Source organism: Falco biarmicus, chromosome 13, assembly GCF_023638135.1.
Source record: "Falco biarmicus isolate bFalBia1 chromosome 13, bFalBia1.pri, whole genome shotgun sequence".
NCBI classification, from domain to species: Eukaryota; Metazoa; Chordata; class Aves; order Falconiformes; family Falconidae; genus Falco; species Falco biarmicus.
This window is the reverse complement of record NC_079300.1, coordinates 359473-377149: the sequence shown is the minus strand read 5'-3', so window position 1 is coordinate 377149 and position 17677 is coordinate 359473. Positions and strand designations below refer to the sequence as shown.

The window sequence follows — 17677 nt, the reverse complement described above, 5'->3', positions numbered from 1 at the left end:
CGAGTTTGATTCAAAGACAGATTACATTATCAGAGTCTGCATCTGCAGCTGGAATCTACAGTCTGGGTAGAATTTACACGTTTAACCGCAATACCATGTAACTGAACATACCACACAGCAGCAAAAACTGTTGGATCTCCTTTCAGTTCATTAAAGTCAACAACAAATGGAAAAGCCCCATCTTCCTTAAGACATCCTTAGCTGTCCCATGTATTAGGCTAATTTTCAAGAAAAGCATAAACCCTAACCAAACACAAATAATTCCCATTTGCATTTTAGAAACAACACAGGGAATACTCCACTGTGGCTGCTGGTCAAATTTTTTATAATATAAAAACTTCATAATACAATATCTAGCTATTGTACCCATTTAAACACAGTTCCATCCTGCTACTTGTTCCTGTTTCTACCTGGCAGTGCACTGTCTCCTCTCCCCGTCAACCAGCTGCGACACTACTATTGTTCACAGGGTCTCAGTGTGAGCCACAAGAAAATGATCCAGATATTAAAAAGAAAAACCAATCAGGAAACTGGCTTGCAGATTTTGGGTGCTTTGTTATTCCCACTCCCTAATCTCCTCTGACTCTTGGCAGCGAAGAGTCTTAACTGGCAGGAAAAGTTGATATTGCTACTGAATGCTTTCTATTACAAAACTACACATCTGTCATCCTTATTTGTCATGTCAGGTAATTTTAAACCAAATCACACTACAATACTGCTTTATCTGCCTGTAGACAGTAAAATTCTCCCTTCCCTTCCCATCAGCAGCTATCCTGCTGTTAGCAACAGATACTTTTCTGAAGCACCAGTAAATTCTTTAAGGCCTTGAAACAGAAAGGGGGAAATAATAATAAAAAAATAAATCTTACCTTGATATCGAAGTTGCACTCAAGCCTTCGAATTAACACAATAAAAGCACTGGATGAGTTGTCTTTCAGTGGAGGTGGGGCTATAGGCTCACATGCATTCTCTGGTTTTGAATTTATTAGGAATCCCTAGAAAACAGGAACAGAAACAGGAGCTTCATTTCTCTTTGTTTTAACAAAAGGGTTGGCCGACAAGTGCAAGGAAAGAAAACTGCATGTTTTCATACAATAGGTAAACAAATTCTTATCAACTCAGTCCTATATCATAGCAAGATTTCAGCTACGTCCCTGGCTATTTATTTTGATTCATCATAATCTTTATGCCTGTAAAGAATAAGAAAAGAAAATATAATTTTTTTCCAATTACATCATCTGAAGTTCGAATGCACTGACACTAGTCCTTCTCAGCAATGTTGTGAGTCCAGGGTTGACTACTCCCTTGAAACTTCTTCCCTGCTACTGTAAATGCTCTGTAAACACTGCTGATATGGAATCTACCCAAGACAAATGCCAGAACAGTATCATGCATACTGCACAATACTATTCGTTCTAGCTCAAAAAGAATAGACCTTCCCTTTTCCTTTACTAGAATATGCTTGGTTTTTTGATCAAACCTCTACATCACCTGAGAAGGAGCTTCTTTATTAACTTGATTAATATTTTTAGTTAGTTAATAATTAGATTGGTATTAATTAGATTCCCTTCTGTCAGTCTCTTCACAACAGACCTTGATTACCAAGATACAGAAAAATCCAGGCTGTACACTTAAAGAGTTATGTCTACCCTTCATTTGAAATACACCTCTTCAGAAAAACTACTTCCTCTGTAAGGTGTTTGTGCAATAAAGTCACAGTGTGACACAGGCTTTTGGACACTAATGCAATGGGAGCATCATTTGATACAAGATTATTCCTGCAAGAGTCACATGTGTTTAAATCATTTTTAAATATCGAGCAAATTACCATACAGATAAAGAGTGGCACATTGCTAGAAAATAGGAAGTAATTTGTTTTATGCAAATAAAGATCATGAGAAGCTGCATTACTGTGGGATCAAGGAATTAGTGCTACAGTCCTAGATACATTGAGACCTTTAAAATCTGTTTTCACTGACAGCTTTAGATATAGAGATGTCACCACCTGTGTATTAATAATAATTACATATAAACATACATCAGAACTGTCAGCCTAAACATATATAATGTATCTAAGTTTATATATATACAGTTCACATATATAAACTGCCAGTTTACATGTACTTTTTATATATAATCTTATATTTTATCCATAAATACATATTATTCATAAAGTTTAACCTACAGAGAGAAGTAATTTTGGTTTGAGAATAGATTTTTGTAATGATAATACCCCTTTTGGCAGAGAAGCTACACCAGCAATCTGTTCCTTGCGAAGTTTGTGGTGACAGGCACAATACTACACAGTCTAACAATTAAAAGCAATATCGACTGAAAATTATACTCATTTACTGACAGTCAAATTTAGGTCCCTAAGGTTCCCCTTATTCATATAGCAAATGCTACTTATGTTAGGTAGTTTCACACAAAGCATTCAATTGATATGCCTGGAAACAGCTACATTCTACAGAGAACTTGTACACAAATCACACACCACCATGCTACAGTTAATACATACATAGGAAGCCAAAGGCTAACTATGACTAGACTGGGTTTTTCTTAATGCTGCCATATGTTCTTAAACACCTTTAATTGAGGAGCTATTATTCTAAGAACACAGGCACAAACAACTGATTACTTTATGCCTAGAGCACACCAGCCATCAAAAAAGTAAAATTAAAAAAAAAAGAAAGCAAACACCTAAATTTATATTTTGGCACCAGTTACCATAGAATCTGACAAAACTGTGTTTTACAGCTTGCATATTAATTAACCTTAATCATAAGCATTGAAAAAGTAAACCATTTTCATCCTACTGCAACCAATATCATACCATTTTCTATAAATAATCAAAATTTTAATGCAAAGAAAAAAGTTTTAGTATTATATCAGGACTAAAACTCATTATTTCTACATAGGTAATGGCATCTACCTTAGTTAAGACACAGAGCTGTCTAACAGTTAAAAAGGTTAGAATCAAAGCTCCTTATATCTATTTTTGATGTATTAAATTGGCTCACTACTTGGGCAAATCACTTAATCGCCCTCTGTTTCTCAATATAGTTTGTAAACAACTATACAGCTCTACCACCACTTCTCCCCATGATAAAACCCACTGGGCATGAAAATGAAGACTTCTTGAGGTTTCATTTGCAGAGGAATTCTTTGACTTACAGGAATTTTTACAGCAATTTATTCCCCTTGGAGATTAAAAGAACACCACGCAATCAAAAAGTAATCCAACCTTGTACCTTCACATCAGCTTCATTTTTTGCATATTGTTCACTGACAAACACTGTAACATCAACGATGCTGCAAAGCCAGATTTTGGAGCCATACAGGTTACAGACAGGATGAATAGGAAAGCAGCTTTCTGACCTCATGTGCTATTCACAGTCTCCATAGGTGCGTAAGCGATATCAGTCCCCTTCACAAGCACCTGGAAGGTGGTCTGCCTAAATATATTTACAGCTTGGACTTCCATACAAAATAAAAACATACATATCTCAGTCATAAACACTTACTCAAACACTGTTTAAAGTGACAGTCAACCAATTCACTGCCACGAGACTGACTCATGTAGCCACTTCCACAATAAAAAAAAGTAACGAAACCTGAACTTCACACAAATAGTGCACTATTTGGACAGCTAAACTAAATTGTCTTTCTTGCAGATGAGCGCTTCAACTACATGAGAGGAACGGAAAAAAATGTTTTATCTGAAACAAACTTACTACCACTGACTACAAGAATGTAATCCTAGAGAAAGGGAATGGTTCGTGTCATTGCATAGGCATCTTACATCAACAAAAACACAGTGTGTGCCCCTTGTTTTGGAATTCACCCAGCAGTTGACAACAAGCACCAGCTACATATCTCAGCAAAAAAACTTACCTCAGAGGATGGGAAGACTGTAACTGAACTGGATATTCATCTAGCTTTTAAATACTTTTCTAAGCAGCAGGACTATGACACTGGTTTACAGTGTTAACGTCACCATATAAAAATTTTTAAATAATTTATTTTCAACCTCTTCTTATTTTACACAGATAAAAGTGAGTTTGTCTTTACACCAGTTACTGACTACTGCCACAAGAACACAGACAGCTACTACCTTAGCAGAAGTTCAGAAAAAGTAGATAGACAATGCCTTCTCATCATTGCCTATGGAAGCTGCAGTTGTTTAACTTTCCCATAGTTCTTTCCCATTTCACCTTTAATGTCATTTCCCTTCTATCAATTTCATTCAGTCATTCTACACATCTTACTGCATTCCAAGTGTATCAATCACACCAGGCACACGGAAAAGGAATTATCCCAGTGTACAAAACTGTCTTGTTACTGTATTTCAGAAGACATTGGGTCTTCAGAATTTCTCATCTAGTGCAAAATACTGATAAAGCCCCATATGTATTCCCCAGGTTACAGCCATCTTTGATATTTTTTTGCACGTTAATCACTTTGCATAATACATCAACATGACTTTTCTCTTTCCAGTTCCATCAACATTTGCAAAATCTTACTTCTGTCTTCTCTTAATGCTAGCTGCATTTTACAGTTGAATATGGTATAATATTTACATTCTTTTTAGTTATGTATCAAAGAAAACTGGATTAACAAAATTTCAAAAAATTTAAGTCAGATGTACTTTTTCTGCTAATTCTATATATAATCACTTACTAGTGCCTTTTGCTATTAGTCCTATGACAAGTTTGCAAGTCACATCATGGCATTCCTATCCCAGTATGATTTTATTTGGAGTGAAGACACTGTAACTGGTAACTAACTAAAACGTGTATACGTACTACCTGCATTTTGCCCACATAAATGAAACAGAGTACAAAAAAATAGTGCAACACAGGCCTCAGAGGAGCACAGGGAGAATGGGGAACTTCTCATCTACTAACCGTTGCAGGCTGCACTTGAAAGGAAACTCTAAAGAGAGGGCACATGGTCAATACCCTGCTATACAGCCACCAGCTTTGTGGCACTGCCTGTGGGAGCTAAGGTAGACCCACATTCCCTGCACATTTCCATTCAGTTACTAAAGAAATGCAAGGACGGAAGCAAACTGACAATACTTCTTGTACTTTCCCCAAGAAAACAAGCTACAATTCCTTTACACAGCACTCTTAATATGGGCCACATGCAAGCAATATAATCCCTCTTGCCCTTCTGCATTTTACAGCGTGAAGGGGCTCACCAATACATAAACCTACAGAGACAGTAAGTCCTCCAAGTTTTGTTTTTTTTTTTTTAAATAAGACAAATAATTCAATCTGGCATCCACCAGCTCCAGTGTAAGGTAACTGACATCATATCATATCACCACCAACTTTGGAGAAAACAATGGTCTACCAAACTTACTTTCTTAGATTCCCATCATTCAGCCATTGTTTAGTTAGTTATTAAAAATGTTCAACAAATTCCCTCTTACATACAAAAGGTCAGGTTACCAAAATTCTTGTCTTTAGGAGAGGAATCTCCCCTTCACAGGCAATGGTTCATATCAAACATTTGTTCTGCTTGAGCAGTAGGTTCATCAGTTCAATATTTATTTTTTCCTCAGTACTATATTCATTTAACTTTTCCTTTTTAGCTTACAGAAGAAGTGTTCAGCAGGTACAGTCCTAATATATATACACATATATATTTTTTTAGGGTATAGATCAGATTTTAATTTTTTTTTTACCTTCAAGCCTTCTGCTGGCAGCCTGTAGCCAAATCTAGCAGGTAGATCATCAAAGGTCTGGGTTCCATTTTCAAGATTATACTAAGAGAAATAAATTTTAAAGAAAATTCAGGTTTGCAATGAGAGAAATTGAAAACAAGAAATAAACACCACTGCAAATATTTTAATCTTAAAAAAATATAGCAGACATAGGACCTCTTGTGACCATGTCAATAAAACCACAAGATTGCTTCTTCCATTTGTCTTCCACCCACACGGTAACATGCTTATCCAGTTGTTGAAACAAAAAAGTTACAGATCTTCTGCTAAATCATCTGTATATTAAATCTTTCTTTTTACTGCCTACAACTCAAATACAGTCATATTTGCAGAAGAAAAACTACAAATCACCCAAAAAAACCAAAACTGTGATGAGCAGGTGGGGGTTTTTTTGATGGTGGTGTTCTTTTCAGTTTTTTCACTTTGAACTCACTTGCGCACAGGGAAGAACAGCTTTTAACAGGTGGGTTGCTGTAGGCAAAGAATAGCCTCCATCTATTATCCCTTCTCAATTCCCTGCTACCTATACAGGTTAGCAGCTGTAAACTATCTCTACAGTTTTGTTTTATACCAACAATAAGCTTTCCTTTCAAAACAGAGGAGCACTGTAAAGACTTCATATCTGTGGAAGCTTTGCTTTCCCTTTTCTTTTTCATCTTTTGTAGCTCTGTGATATGCCTAACCAATGCAGAATCCATACAAAAAAGTGCTAATTTTATGTGTGCTAAAATTTTTGTCATTAAAAGTACAAGAAGTTATTTTCCTGCAAAAGTTGTGAAATATACAGTAACTGACTGGAATGCACATCAGTTGATAAGTTTTATCAAATAGTTTAGTGACTCAGAAATATTCGTCTATTCATTGTATCATCCAGTTGTCATACCGAACAGTCAAGTAAAGAGCATGTTTATTTCAGAGGGACAAGATGTCTAACAGCCAGACTCAGACAGGGGAACTCAAACTATAGCTCAAAGAAAAACACTACCATGATTTAACTCTTTTGAAGGTGCTTCCTCCCCACAAACTTTAATAAAATTGAAGGCAGAAGCAGGAATGGAGCTAGGTTTCAAGTAAGCATTTCTGTTCTGTGTAATCAATCTGCTCCATACAGCCCCTCCTCCTGGCCATCCATCCTACCATCACAAAACACAGCTCTGCACCAGTCTGCTGCCTTCCTCCATCCTCACTATTCACTCATCTACCTTCTTCAAAACATCCTTCCTGAGCTTGTGCTGCAGTAAGGTTTCACTTGAATCACTTAGGAAGCTCCAACTTAACCGAGGATTCAGATACAAACCTATTCATTTTTATCTCGGATTTAAAAAATAACCAGTGATGCTTCGTATACACGTAACAGCACTTTATACAAACATAATCCTTCATTGGAGGCTGCAACTACATGAGAACACAGAAGCATAACAATAACAAAGAACTACAGAAAAGAATTTCTTTCATTGGCAAATTCAAAACTTTGGTTGGAATTTTGCTCCCCCAACAGGCAATTAAACCATGAAATCTCTCAAGATTATACGCGATCTGCATGCCTTCAATTCCATGTGACACAGTGTGCAAACATTCCCTCTTCCGAGTATCTCTTAAGCATTCCACAGCACAGTATAATAAGTTCATCTCTTATTTCCTGCTTCAAAAATATTCTTAGACTAGATCTGTAACTTCCCAATATGCAAGAATAAATGACAATTAATATTTAGATAGAAATCACTGTAGAATACCACACAGAGAAGCTTAAATAGAAGAAATTAAACTTCAAAAATGCCTATTTTTTTCCCCTTTTTTTGAGGCTGGGGAGGGTTTTTGTTTTGTGGGGGTTTTAAAATATCTTTTCTAAGACAGGAATTAGCAAGAATGAAAATTAGGGGTTTTTTATGAAAAAAGGAAGCACAAGCTTGATGGGAGATGAAAGGGAGGAGGGAAAATCTGGTTTACAGTAGAAAGGCAGTTTAAAATTTCACAATACAATGGTGATGTCAGTTCCATAACAAAGCAATTATCTGCATTGTTTCTTAAATTTTTTATCTACAAAAAAGTAATATAATAGTAACAACCCAAAGATCCAAATAACATAATTCTGTATTCATCAACCCACATTACCACAAACTTTTAAGTATTTTTGTTTCAACATTTAGCTTCAGGGGGTTTTCACTGTGTGCCCCTATAATTAATATGGTATTAACAACTCCCCTGGATATCAATGTAACTAGCAGAAACTATAGAGACTACAATACTTAAGTTTAATTATTTCAATGGCTTAAGCTCTGTACTACAGACGCATATAACTTCCTCCATAAGGCTACATAAAATATAAAATCAGTAATAAATAGCCCAGCAGCAACTTTTACCACTGACCCTATATTGATTATACTGTTTATTAGCCTTATCATTTCAAATTCGACACACCCAAAAATATTATTCCTAACAGCTATTAAAAAATATATCTAGGTGTAACATATAAAAAAACTTCACTGACAAGGCCTCCAGCATGTACATAAACTATACTAGCCACAGAAGATTATTTTACTTTACTTAAATACACTTACCCTACAAAACGGCACCCATCACCAAAATTTAAATTGCTGTCTAAGCCAAATGATCATGGAATTTTTTTTAAGGAGGTTATAACATGCCATAGGATATATGGTCAGAGTAGAACTTTTTAAATGACTAAGGGAATTCAGTGCTTTCACTGTCATGATATCTGAGCACACGTCACCTGTAAGCTCATTTGAAAATTTACAATTTGTTTTTTTAAACTATTAAGGCAATTCCATTCCAAGCAACCTGCTATAACATTTACTGTACTGATTCATTAATAGAAGTTTAAAAGAAGATTAAGTTTTACAGAGATTTCATCTATGTAGAAAAATATACTTACTGCTAAAATATCTGCCTCCACAGGTAAAAGATTCAGGAAAGCAAACAACTGAACAGTCAAAATAGTGTATATCTGAGTAGCAGACAACATCAGCATTCCTATTGATAACAGCATACTTTATTTAATACCTGCAACAACAAAAAAGTAGGGGGTCAAGGCATATACTAGATATTTTCCTCTGTAATTCCACTGGGCTCAACTAATCAATTAAAACTTTTCTTCTAAAGAAGCATGCAAATTGTTATTGTATGTTTACTTTTGAGAAACAAGTACTCTTTAATCCACACAATTACTTCAGACATAGAAGTCCCTGTTTCTAAGAGCACATAATCTCCAAGGGAATATATGCATAAAATTATGATAGTAGCACTTCAAAAACTTTAGGCAACACACAGCATTGCAAGCAGATAAAGGAATGAACATTCACATGATATTAAACATCCTTAGATGTTCGTAATCAACGCTTTTTTAACATATATCCAAATCAGCAAAATAACTCGTGTGCCTAGAGTAATTCTACTAAAAACATTTATTCCCAGTATACGCTTGCAAAACCAGCATGATACCCCCAGGTAACAAACTCAAAGTAGTTCTATCAACTTCAGTGAAAATCACAAGTGCTTGAACGTGAATGTGACTCATGGTCTGGACAGCAGATTTAGTCTCCTGTGAAGTGTGTGCATTTCTGAGACCTTTAAAAAAAACAACACAAGTACTGTGTAAAGTATGCTTGCATACATTTCACAAGTTCATGACATTAAAAGGAAGTTAATTCTGCTCTGGTAATAAATTCCCTGGAAATAGGGGAGCACGTTTCCTAACGGCAACTGTTTGAAACCGCCGATTTATCATTAAGGAAAATGTGGAAAAAAAAAAAAAAAAAAAAGTGAGGAGTCTGCTTCGGAGGAAGCAAACCAAACATTTTATCTTTGCCACACAAAGATTTTTTTTAAATGTTTTAAAAACAAAAATTAAGGGCCTGAATGCCCTCCTTGTATGAGCAATGATACCTGCACCCTTACTGAAGTCAGAGTACCATGTTAACCCCAAAACAACCCCAACAACCACACCAAACCAACAACAACATAAAACCCCAACCAAAGAAAAAAAACACAAAAAAACCCCTGCATGAACAGAACTTTGAACTTCCTCTCAAATTTAACACATGCACTGACTACAATGGTAACAGACTTCATTCTGTAATCTCTCATATCAGAAGTTAACCAATTTACAATTATACATATCTTGAAACCTCAAAATTTGGCCCAACAAATGATAAAACATTTAAATTTTGAACATTTTAATTCTTTCCAGCAAAGGCAAAAGCTAGCACTCAAGATAACGATCCACAGCACCGCTCATTTAGAAACTCTAGTATTCTTTGAAACTGGTTACAGATTACTTTCCACTTGCCTTTTCCAAATAATTATTTTTCTGGCACCAGTAAGAGTCCCAGTCTTGACAACAAACATGATGCAGGTTGAAATATCATTTCTATGACTGAAAAAGGCTGTTCCTTAGAATTACAGAATTTACTGGATGTCTGTAAAGAACCATCTTCCTCCATATTTATCACAGGACCCTCCAATTTATGCTCTCACAATCCACAAACACACAAACAACATGGTACAAATCTGCCACATTTGCTAAATAGCACATTTAATGTAGTAGTAAGTGGTGTCTCTGCGAAGCTTTAGCTTAAAATGCTCAATACCATGGACATTAAATCCAGTGCAGGTCTTTCAGCTTCTTATACAAACAAGAGGTAACTACATTAATACACACTAGTATGACAGTAAAAATTCTAGTAGCTAAACGGCAAAATCAAGAATCCAAAATCTGAGGTTGGGCGAGGGAGAGGAATAAGTTTCAGCCTTCCACACAAGTGACACCTTTCAGTGCACGCCACACACACTGAATGAAGCAAGGTTCAGTAGGGGAAAAATGAGAAAGTGATTTATTAAACCATATAGCCATTTCTACACAAAAGGACAAATGGATAAACTGAAGTTGCACAAGTAGCCACAAAAGTAGTATTTCCTCACTTCTGAGTCCCTGAACTTCCACATAAACGGTACCTTTTAATACTTTTTGCACCCCTTAGAAATTTCCTGATGTTTTTAAAGGGATTTAAATTCCTGTAAGGTATACTTTCCACAGCTTTCAGTAATGTAGGGAGTTGACAGCCTTAATCTGCATCGTTGAGAAATGCAATCTGAACTGGAGGAATAGTTCGCTGACAAAGGGATAGAGACTTCCAGAGAGGAAAGATGTGGAACTAGGCAAGAATCCTGGCCAGATGCCCATTTATCTTCTCCCCCATCTCTCATAACCTACATGTAGAGGCTTCTGCCTTGTGTGATCCAAAACACACAAAATGCCTCTCTCCACCCCAGGCTCCCCCCTCCCCCCCCCTATTCAAACCAGCATCTGTTTTCTCTACCTCTTCACTGACTTAACCCTTTCTCTTTCTTTTCCTCAAATGTCATATTCTGTCAGTTTTATTAAAACAGAAGTCAGCATCAATGTACAATTTTAAAGTGCTAGTATAACATGTTCTACAATTCTGTGCACGAGTCACAAAAATACACTTAATCTATACGAGCATATTATGAGCCTTTATAAGCATACTGACATTGGAGACATTTTCTAAACTTGCATTTTAAAAGAACACATTTTAACTATGTAATAACCTAGACCATTTAATAGCTGCACTTCCATCTACAGAACTTTGGAGGTAACAGCCATAGTTCATTTCTGTGTGCCATGCTCTTACAGTCTGAATGTACTACCCAAGTTCAGTGGAACAGCTACAAGCACACAAGCTGTGAGGGGGAAGAGTCAGTGGGATTCTGCATTATGAGCCACCTAGATGAGGGACTCCTCACCTGCTGGACACGGTCTTAAAAAAGAATGACAGAGAACTCTTCACACAGGAAGTTTATTGCAAAGAAAACTGAGTGAGGTAATACATTTTAGTGCTTAAACAAATAACTTTTTGTTTTTCTGTTAAGAGGACCATCTTAACACCAAAATCCCTCTAGAACAAGGAATAGTAATGGAGAATTACCCTAACTGAGCCTCCTCCCACAACATACTTTCACTTTCTAACTTGGGATGTAGTAAGAGGGGAGCGCACAGTCTGATCATCATTAATTCCCAGAAAACATCTGGCATTAGGAATACTCCAGGAGAATGGTGGCAGTCACTATTAATAAGCAGCAGCCAGGAGGAGCCTCCCCCTGTGTTCTCACTTCTAAATACCTTCCACTGCATAACCACAACCTAATGCCAAAGATTGGGACCTGTTCTCCACTGACAGGTCATGTCTGACAATTTCTTGTTGTACTGTTGCTACAGTCATAATCCAGTCTTAAGACAGACAATGATTAGACATCTACAGAGGAACTGCAGGTTCCCCTCAGGCTTAGCTATAACATGATTATGTGCAGGCAATCTCTTAAGGACACAGAAGTACGAATTACCGTATTCCCCTCATGAAAACTCACACCTAAACGTGACCAAGCTAAAAAAATCCAACAATCAGAATGCCAACACATTCAACAAAAACCATGTGACCCACTACACCTCCTACTTCAGGCTACAAAACAAGCAACAATTAAGTGCCATATCCAGCATGAACTCTAATCACTGCCATCGCTGAATGTGAAAGAATTGCTTCGTCCACAGACAACTATCTATCTTTAGTGATTCTTCTCGTCTCACAGTAAGAAATTACCTGAAATAACGTAAAATTAAAATAGTGGTAACTTAAAACAAAAGCAAATACACTGGATCCAATATTGCTGTAATAGTTAAAGTAATTTAGGGACAAGTTTTATAAGTAGATAGCACGTGCTTAATAATATTATCAGAATATCTGGATCTCCTCTAATTTCTTCTATTGAAGGAATCAGAAATACTTCATAAACAATTAAACTCAATTAGGTAACCCAAGTTGTTTGTATGACTACGTATGAAAACCTCCAAGCTGAGGCTTCTCATTTAAATGGTTCCATGTGGATTTGTTTTCATTTGACCATATGTATTTCATCCTGAGAATTGTAACCTCGCAGACTTACATCAAGAAATCACAGCCAAAACTACTATGCTCTCTTTCAGGATCAAGACACACCTAAGAATTCCTGTCTTCCTGTCCCATCCTTCATGGGTTTTTTAAGCAGAAAGCATTGTCCCATGATCTGATGTCCTCAACTTTAATTAAATACTGGAGAGTTAGAATTGATTTAAACTGATGCAAACGTGAAGATAATTAAAAATTGTTATTACTAATGGGAGGAAACAGCTGAAACTTTCAAGAACAGTTCTCATGATTCTGACTTAGTCATTAAGACATATGATGCTTTGTGAAACTTCCAACTGGTTAGCAGAACGTAAGTTACAGTCAAAGGAACCTGTAAAGAATTATGAAATTCATGGGGGTTTTATCTCTAAATTAAGATTCACCAGTTTCTCTCATCAGCCTGCCCTAACAAAGAGGATATCAGTGAAACTGGAAGGATAAAGAACAATCGTTCAAATAACACAATCACTTTTACTATGACAGAAGCAGCAATATCTTTGAAACTATCGCATTGTTTTAACCAACACGATAAATTCAGCACGTACAACACAGAGAAAGAATTAAAATAGGATTGAGCAAGGTTAGAAAATAGCACAATTAAAGTTGTCCTTGAACCAACACGTATGCACTTGCAAACACGACGCAGTCTTCCCTGTCAAGGATTTACATATATACGGATTCTTCTGGACCCCAGAACTATTGCCTCAAATGTAAGCAAAAAAAGCCTTACAATTTCTGAAATTCCATGGCTCATTTGTGGACAACACTGTCAATTGAACAAGGCAGCTTAAGAGCACACAGAAATTCAGATGTATGTAATTAAAGACTATACTGTAAACCACACAAAAAAGTTAAACTTGACTCTCCATTGATCTTCAGTACCTTACACCTAGTTTTCCAGTGTGAACAGACACATTTCTCCTTTGGATGGTTTGAAAGTTGTTTGTTTTTTGGGGTGGTTTTTTTTTCAGTTCCCACTAGAACTCACAAAACAAACTAAGCCTGTGGACCTACATCCCTCTGTCACAGGACTGAACAGGATCACCACTTCAGAACTGAGGAAGGAAAAGTGTGGGGCATGCTGGATCACAGCATAGCCATAAGCAACAAGGCAACTGTGAAGTAAATGCACTAATTTGGGATGCATCAGACAAGGTATTGCCCTTGAAAATAAGGCAGCAGTACTATCATTGTATGGCAACATATTTTCTGTTGTACAAGTACACTTTCAAAGAAAAATATCCTTTCTCACTCAAAAATAAGGATGACTAAATAAGCTCCATACAGAACTGACAAAACACAATAGATGCATCTATCTGCTGTATTAGACACTAAGAACACCTTGCTTACCTCTTAATACATTAAGAGTATTGTTTGCATTAATAATCAGGGGTTATGAAACACAGTGGGGTTTTTTAACACCAATACACTGACTCCCAGACTAGAAGAGGCAACTTCAGTAGAAAACATTCTTCTGGATACAGCCTCTGGATCCTATGAAAGATAACTAACCCATTTCACACTTGCCAAAATGAACAAGCCTTGGGAGCACGCTTAAGACAGTTGTCATGAAGAAATTACACGGCTTGGGACACAGATACGAACATTCAGAGCTTCTGGCAACTAGCCACAAACCAAGCTCCACAAAGTCTATGTAAATATCTCAATTAGCTTTAAACATATTTCATACTGGAAGACAACACAAAGCAATTCCTCATCCACATGCTTACGCTCATACTTCAACAGTCTCAAGAAAACAGCTCCTTCCCCTCACATTGGTGAAAAAAACTGAATGTATTAAAGAAATTTAAATTCCATTTTAGTGCCAAATAGAATTGCAGTACTTACAGCAATCACAAAAAAAAAAATCATATAAACATAAACTCTGTCCTGCCACAAACTTGGTGACAACATTATAAATATTCTGGTAGATTAGGCTGTATCTTCCAACATTCCACAAGCACAGAATGAACGAAAGTTACACAGATAATATCAATAGTTTTCAAACGTATCCCCCAAAGCCCCCATGTTTCAGCTTTTTGCAGTCTGATGTCATCATATCATCGCTGACCCGAATCTCCACCCAAGACCTATCCACAGAACTGAAAACTAATGCGCACAAAGAAAGTTCATCATTCAGGTCCGATAAGATGGGAGAACTACTCCTCTCTTTTTTTTTTTTTTTTCATTTTTTTTAGTAGCAATTTGGTTGTCAGCAAGCCAGGCTCCGTGCTACTCATTATCTTCCAACCATAACCAGTATGGGATAAAATCAGTGCAGAGCCAGCCTCAAAGAAACCACGCACCGGGCAGCGCAGTGAAATGCCAGAGCGAGGGTTCAGCTTCCACCAGCCTAGAAGCGATGCTGCGGGAGAGCCCCACCGTCCTCCCCTCCCTTCCTCCGAGGAAGACCTTGGACGCCGGCTCCAGCGACGGCCCGCGGAGCAAGGAAGCAGGCAGGCAGGTAGACCGCGTCGAGGCCGGCCCTAGCTCCGCCTGAGCCGCACGGGCGGGCGGCGCCGCCTCGCCCCTCCAAGGGTGGAGGCGAATAAGCGCTGCGCAACTGAGCGACAGGCCCAGTAATTCCTTGACCGCCACGAAGTCACGGCGCCCGGCAGCTGGAAAGAAACCCAAAGAGTCCCGGCGACCGCGCGACCGCCCCAGCGGCCCCCGCCCCAGCGGCCCTCACCTGCGGGCCCGGCACAGGGCCCGGCGCGGGTAGCCGAGGGCCGCGCCTAGGCCGACTCCATAGCGCGCTCCGTCCCCTCAGCGGCCGCGGCGGAAATCCCGCCCCGCCGCCGCACGGAGAGAGACTCCGGCCCGGGGCAGGCCATTGCTCGCCCGAGCTGCCACTCAGCCGCCGACGCGTGACGTGGGGCGGGCTTCGCGGGCGAGCGGCCCCGCCTACGGGGTGCGGGGAGGTGCTGCCGCTGCGGCTGCCAGGGGCCGCGCGCCGCGGCTGGGCCGGAGCGGGGCGGGGCGGGGCGGAGCGGGGCAGGGCGGGGCGGGGCGGGGCGGGGCGAGGCCGGCCGGCCCCTCCCCCGCCTCTTAGGCCGCCTCAGCAGCCTCAGCAGGCGGCGGGTTCTTGGGGAACGTTTGGGCTGCAGCTGCGTATTTTGTCGCGGCTTTCCGATACTGGCGCTCGGCGCGGTGCGGTCTCTCAGCCCATCGAGTGCGGCGGAAACGCGGCTTGGGCAAAGTTTGCCGTCGTCTGCGAGCTCGGGGTTAGCGTAAGGCAGAGCGGGCGGCGCCGCCGGGGTACGTGGGGAAGAAGGTAACTGGGGTCAGCTCGGGCCCGCCCCGCCGCCACCTCCCTGCCGTCACCTCAGTACGGAGCCTACTGAGGCGCGGCCTGTGTGCTCTGCCGCCGTTCGCCCCCGCAGCCACCTCCCGCCCGCGCCGCGGCCCTGGCGGGAGCCCAGCACACTGCAACCAGAGCGTCGAGTCCTGGCAGTCTGGGAGGCAAGGAGGGGTCTACCCCTCTCGCTAACTTTAGCCCAACTCTGTGTTTAAAGGGACCAAAATCAAACAAAAAAACACACTTGAGAAATGTAAGCTAGGCATGAAAAGTAAACGGGACGGGAGGAGGAGGGAAAAGGAAGGTAGTGGGGTAAGGGTCGGTCTCTTTTCCCAGGTGACAAGTGGTAGGACAGGAGGAAATGGCCTAATGTTTTGCCAAGGGAGGTTTAACCTGGATATTAGGAAAGATTTCTTCACCGAAAGGGTTGCTAAGCATTGGAACAGGCTACCCAGGGAGGTGGTGGAGTCACCATCCCAGGAGGGATTTAACAGACGTATAGACATGGCCCTTAGGGACACGGGTTAGCAGCGGGCTTGGCAGTGCTGGGTTAACGATTGGACTTGATGGTCTTAAAGGTCTTTTCCAACCTAAATGATTCGACAATTCTGTGATAATGAATGTACTTGCTATATTATGCCATATACCACTTTAGTAACCTTCAGGGGTTGATAGTATCTCATACTTAAGCAAATAGTGAGCGAAAGTCCTTTTCCTTCAATGTGAGGTATGCCTTGCTTTTAACAATATTTATGTAAAAAAATCATGTAGCCTTTCTCTGAAGTTTACTTCTACACCAATGTGTGTCTTCCTTTAATTACTCTTTTCCTTCATGCTTACCATAACACTTTCTCTGGGGAAGATATAGGATCTGCTATCCACATAGAAAGCACATGTAGACTAGAATTATGATTGTCTGACCAGCCACTTGGAAACAGTGTGAATTTTTATCCTTTGACCAGCTTCACAACAGGTAAGGAACTTAACTGGTATTTGAAACATGTTGCCTTTGCCCAGCTGGCTGCTAAGTTTCAAAGCTGGTGTGGTGGGGAGTTAACTAGTAAGTGAACAGGCATTTCTCAGGCCAATTTTGTTTCACTGGGAAGCAAGGATGTAGAAAACACTGTGATTTTTAATCATTTTCCCCCTATATGCAGGAATACTTAATGAATTTATTAGTTGCTCGTTGCTGTAATACTTGACTACATGTAAATCAGGACTTTTACCTTCTATATTCATTTGGCAGCTTCTGTCAATGTTTGGATGTTTGCAGCTCTGCATTTTTCTGTGATAGCAGTACCACTGTACTGGGAGATCTAGTGACTGAGGAAAAAGGAAGGGAACTCCTGAAAACATAATATGTTTTCTAGTTTATGACACCAATCTTCTCTATCAGGAGAGGATGAATGGAAAAGTTCGTCTCAATAATGGGAGATACTATCTGGAATTTTTTCCCCTGTTTCATTGTGAGGTTGTGGGCAGCATTGCTAGAAGGTATGGATTTTTCTCTAGCAGCTCTATCTGCTGTTATTATTTTGAGGCCAACTGGGGAGCTAACATCGTTCACACAAGTTAGAAGAGATAGCCCTTGCATATACTGTTTTTCCTTCCTGGAATGTTAGAAGTATTCGACAACTTTGTCAATTTTCTGAACTCACGCTTGGGCTATTT

The 17677-nt window shown here is 39.4% G+C and overlaps 1 protein-coding gene across 3 annotated transcripts in view; it reads right to left on the bottom strand.

Moving 5' to 3' along the window:
* Positions 1-15551, bottom strand: part of RNF13 (ring finger protein 13) — a 44729-nt gene extending 29178 nt beyond the window's left edge. For 2 of the 3 annotated variants that reach the window (XM_056358391.1, XM_056358393.1), the window contains exons 1-4: positions 15398-15551; positions 8625-8752; positions 5693-5773; positions 870-995 (exon numbers count right to left, since the gene is read on the bottom strand). In XM_056358391.1, coding sequence (XP_056214366.1) covers positions 870-995; positions 5693-5773; positions 8625-8738 — 321 coding nt within the window. In that variant the 5' untranslated portion in view covers positions 8739-8752; positions 15398-15551. The remainder of the gene's footprint in view (positions 1-869; positions 996-5692; positions 5774-8624; positions 8753-15397) is intronic. The other variant, XM_056358392.1, reaches the window with a different exon arrangement.
* Positions 15552-17677: the final 2126 nt, after the last annotated feature.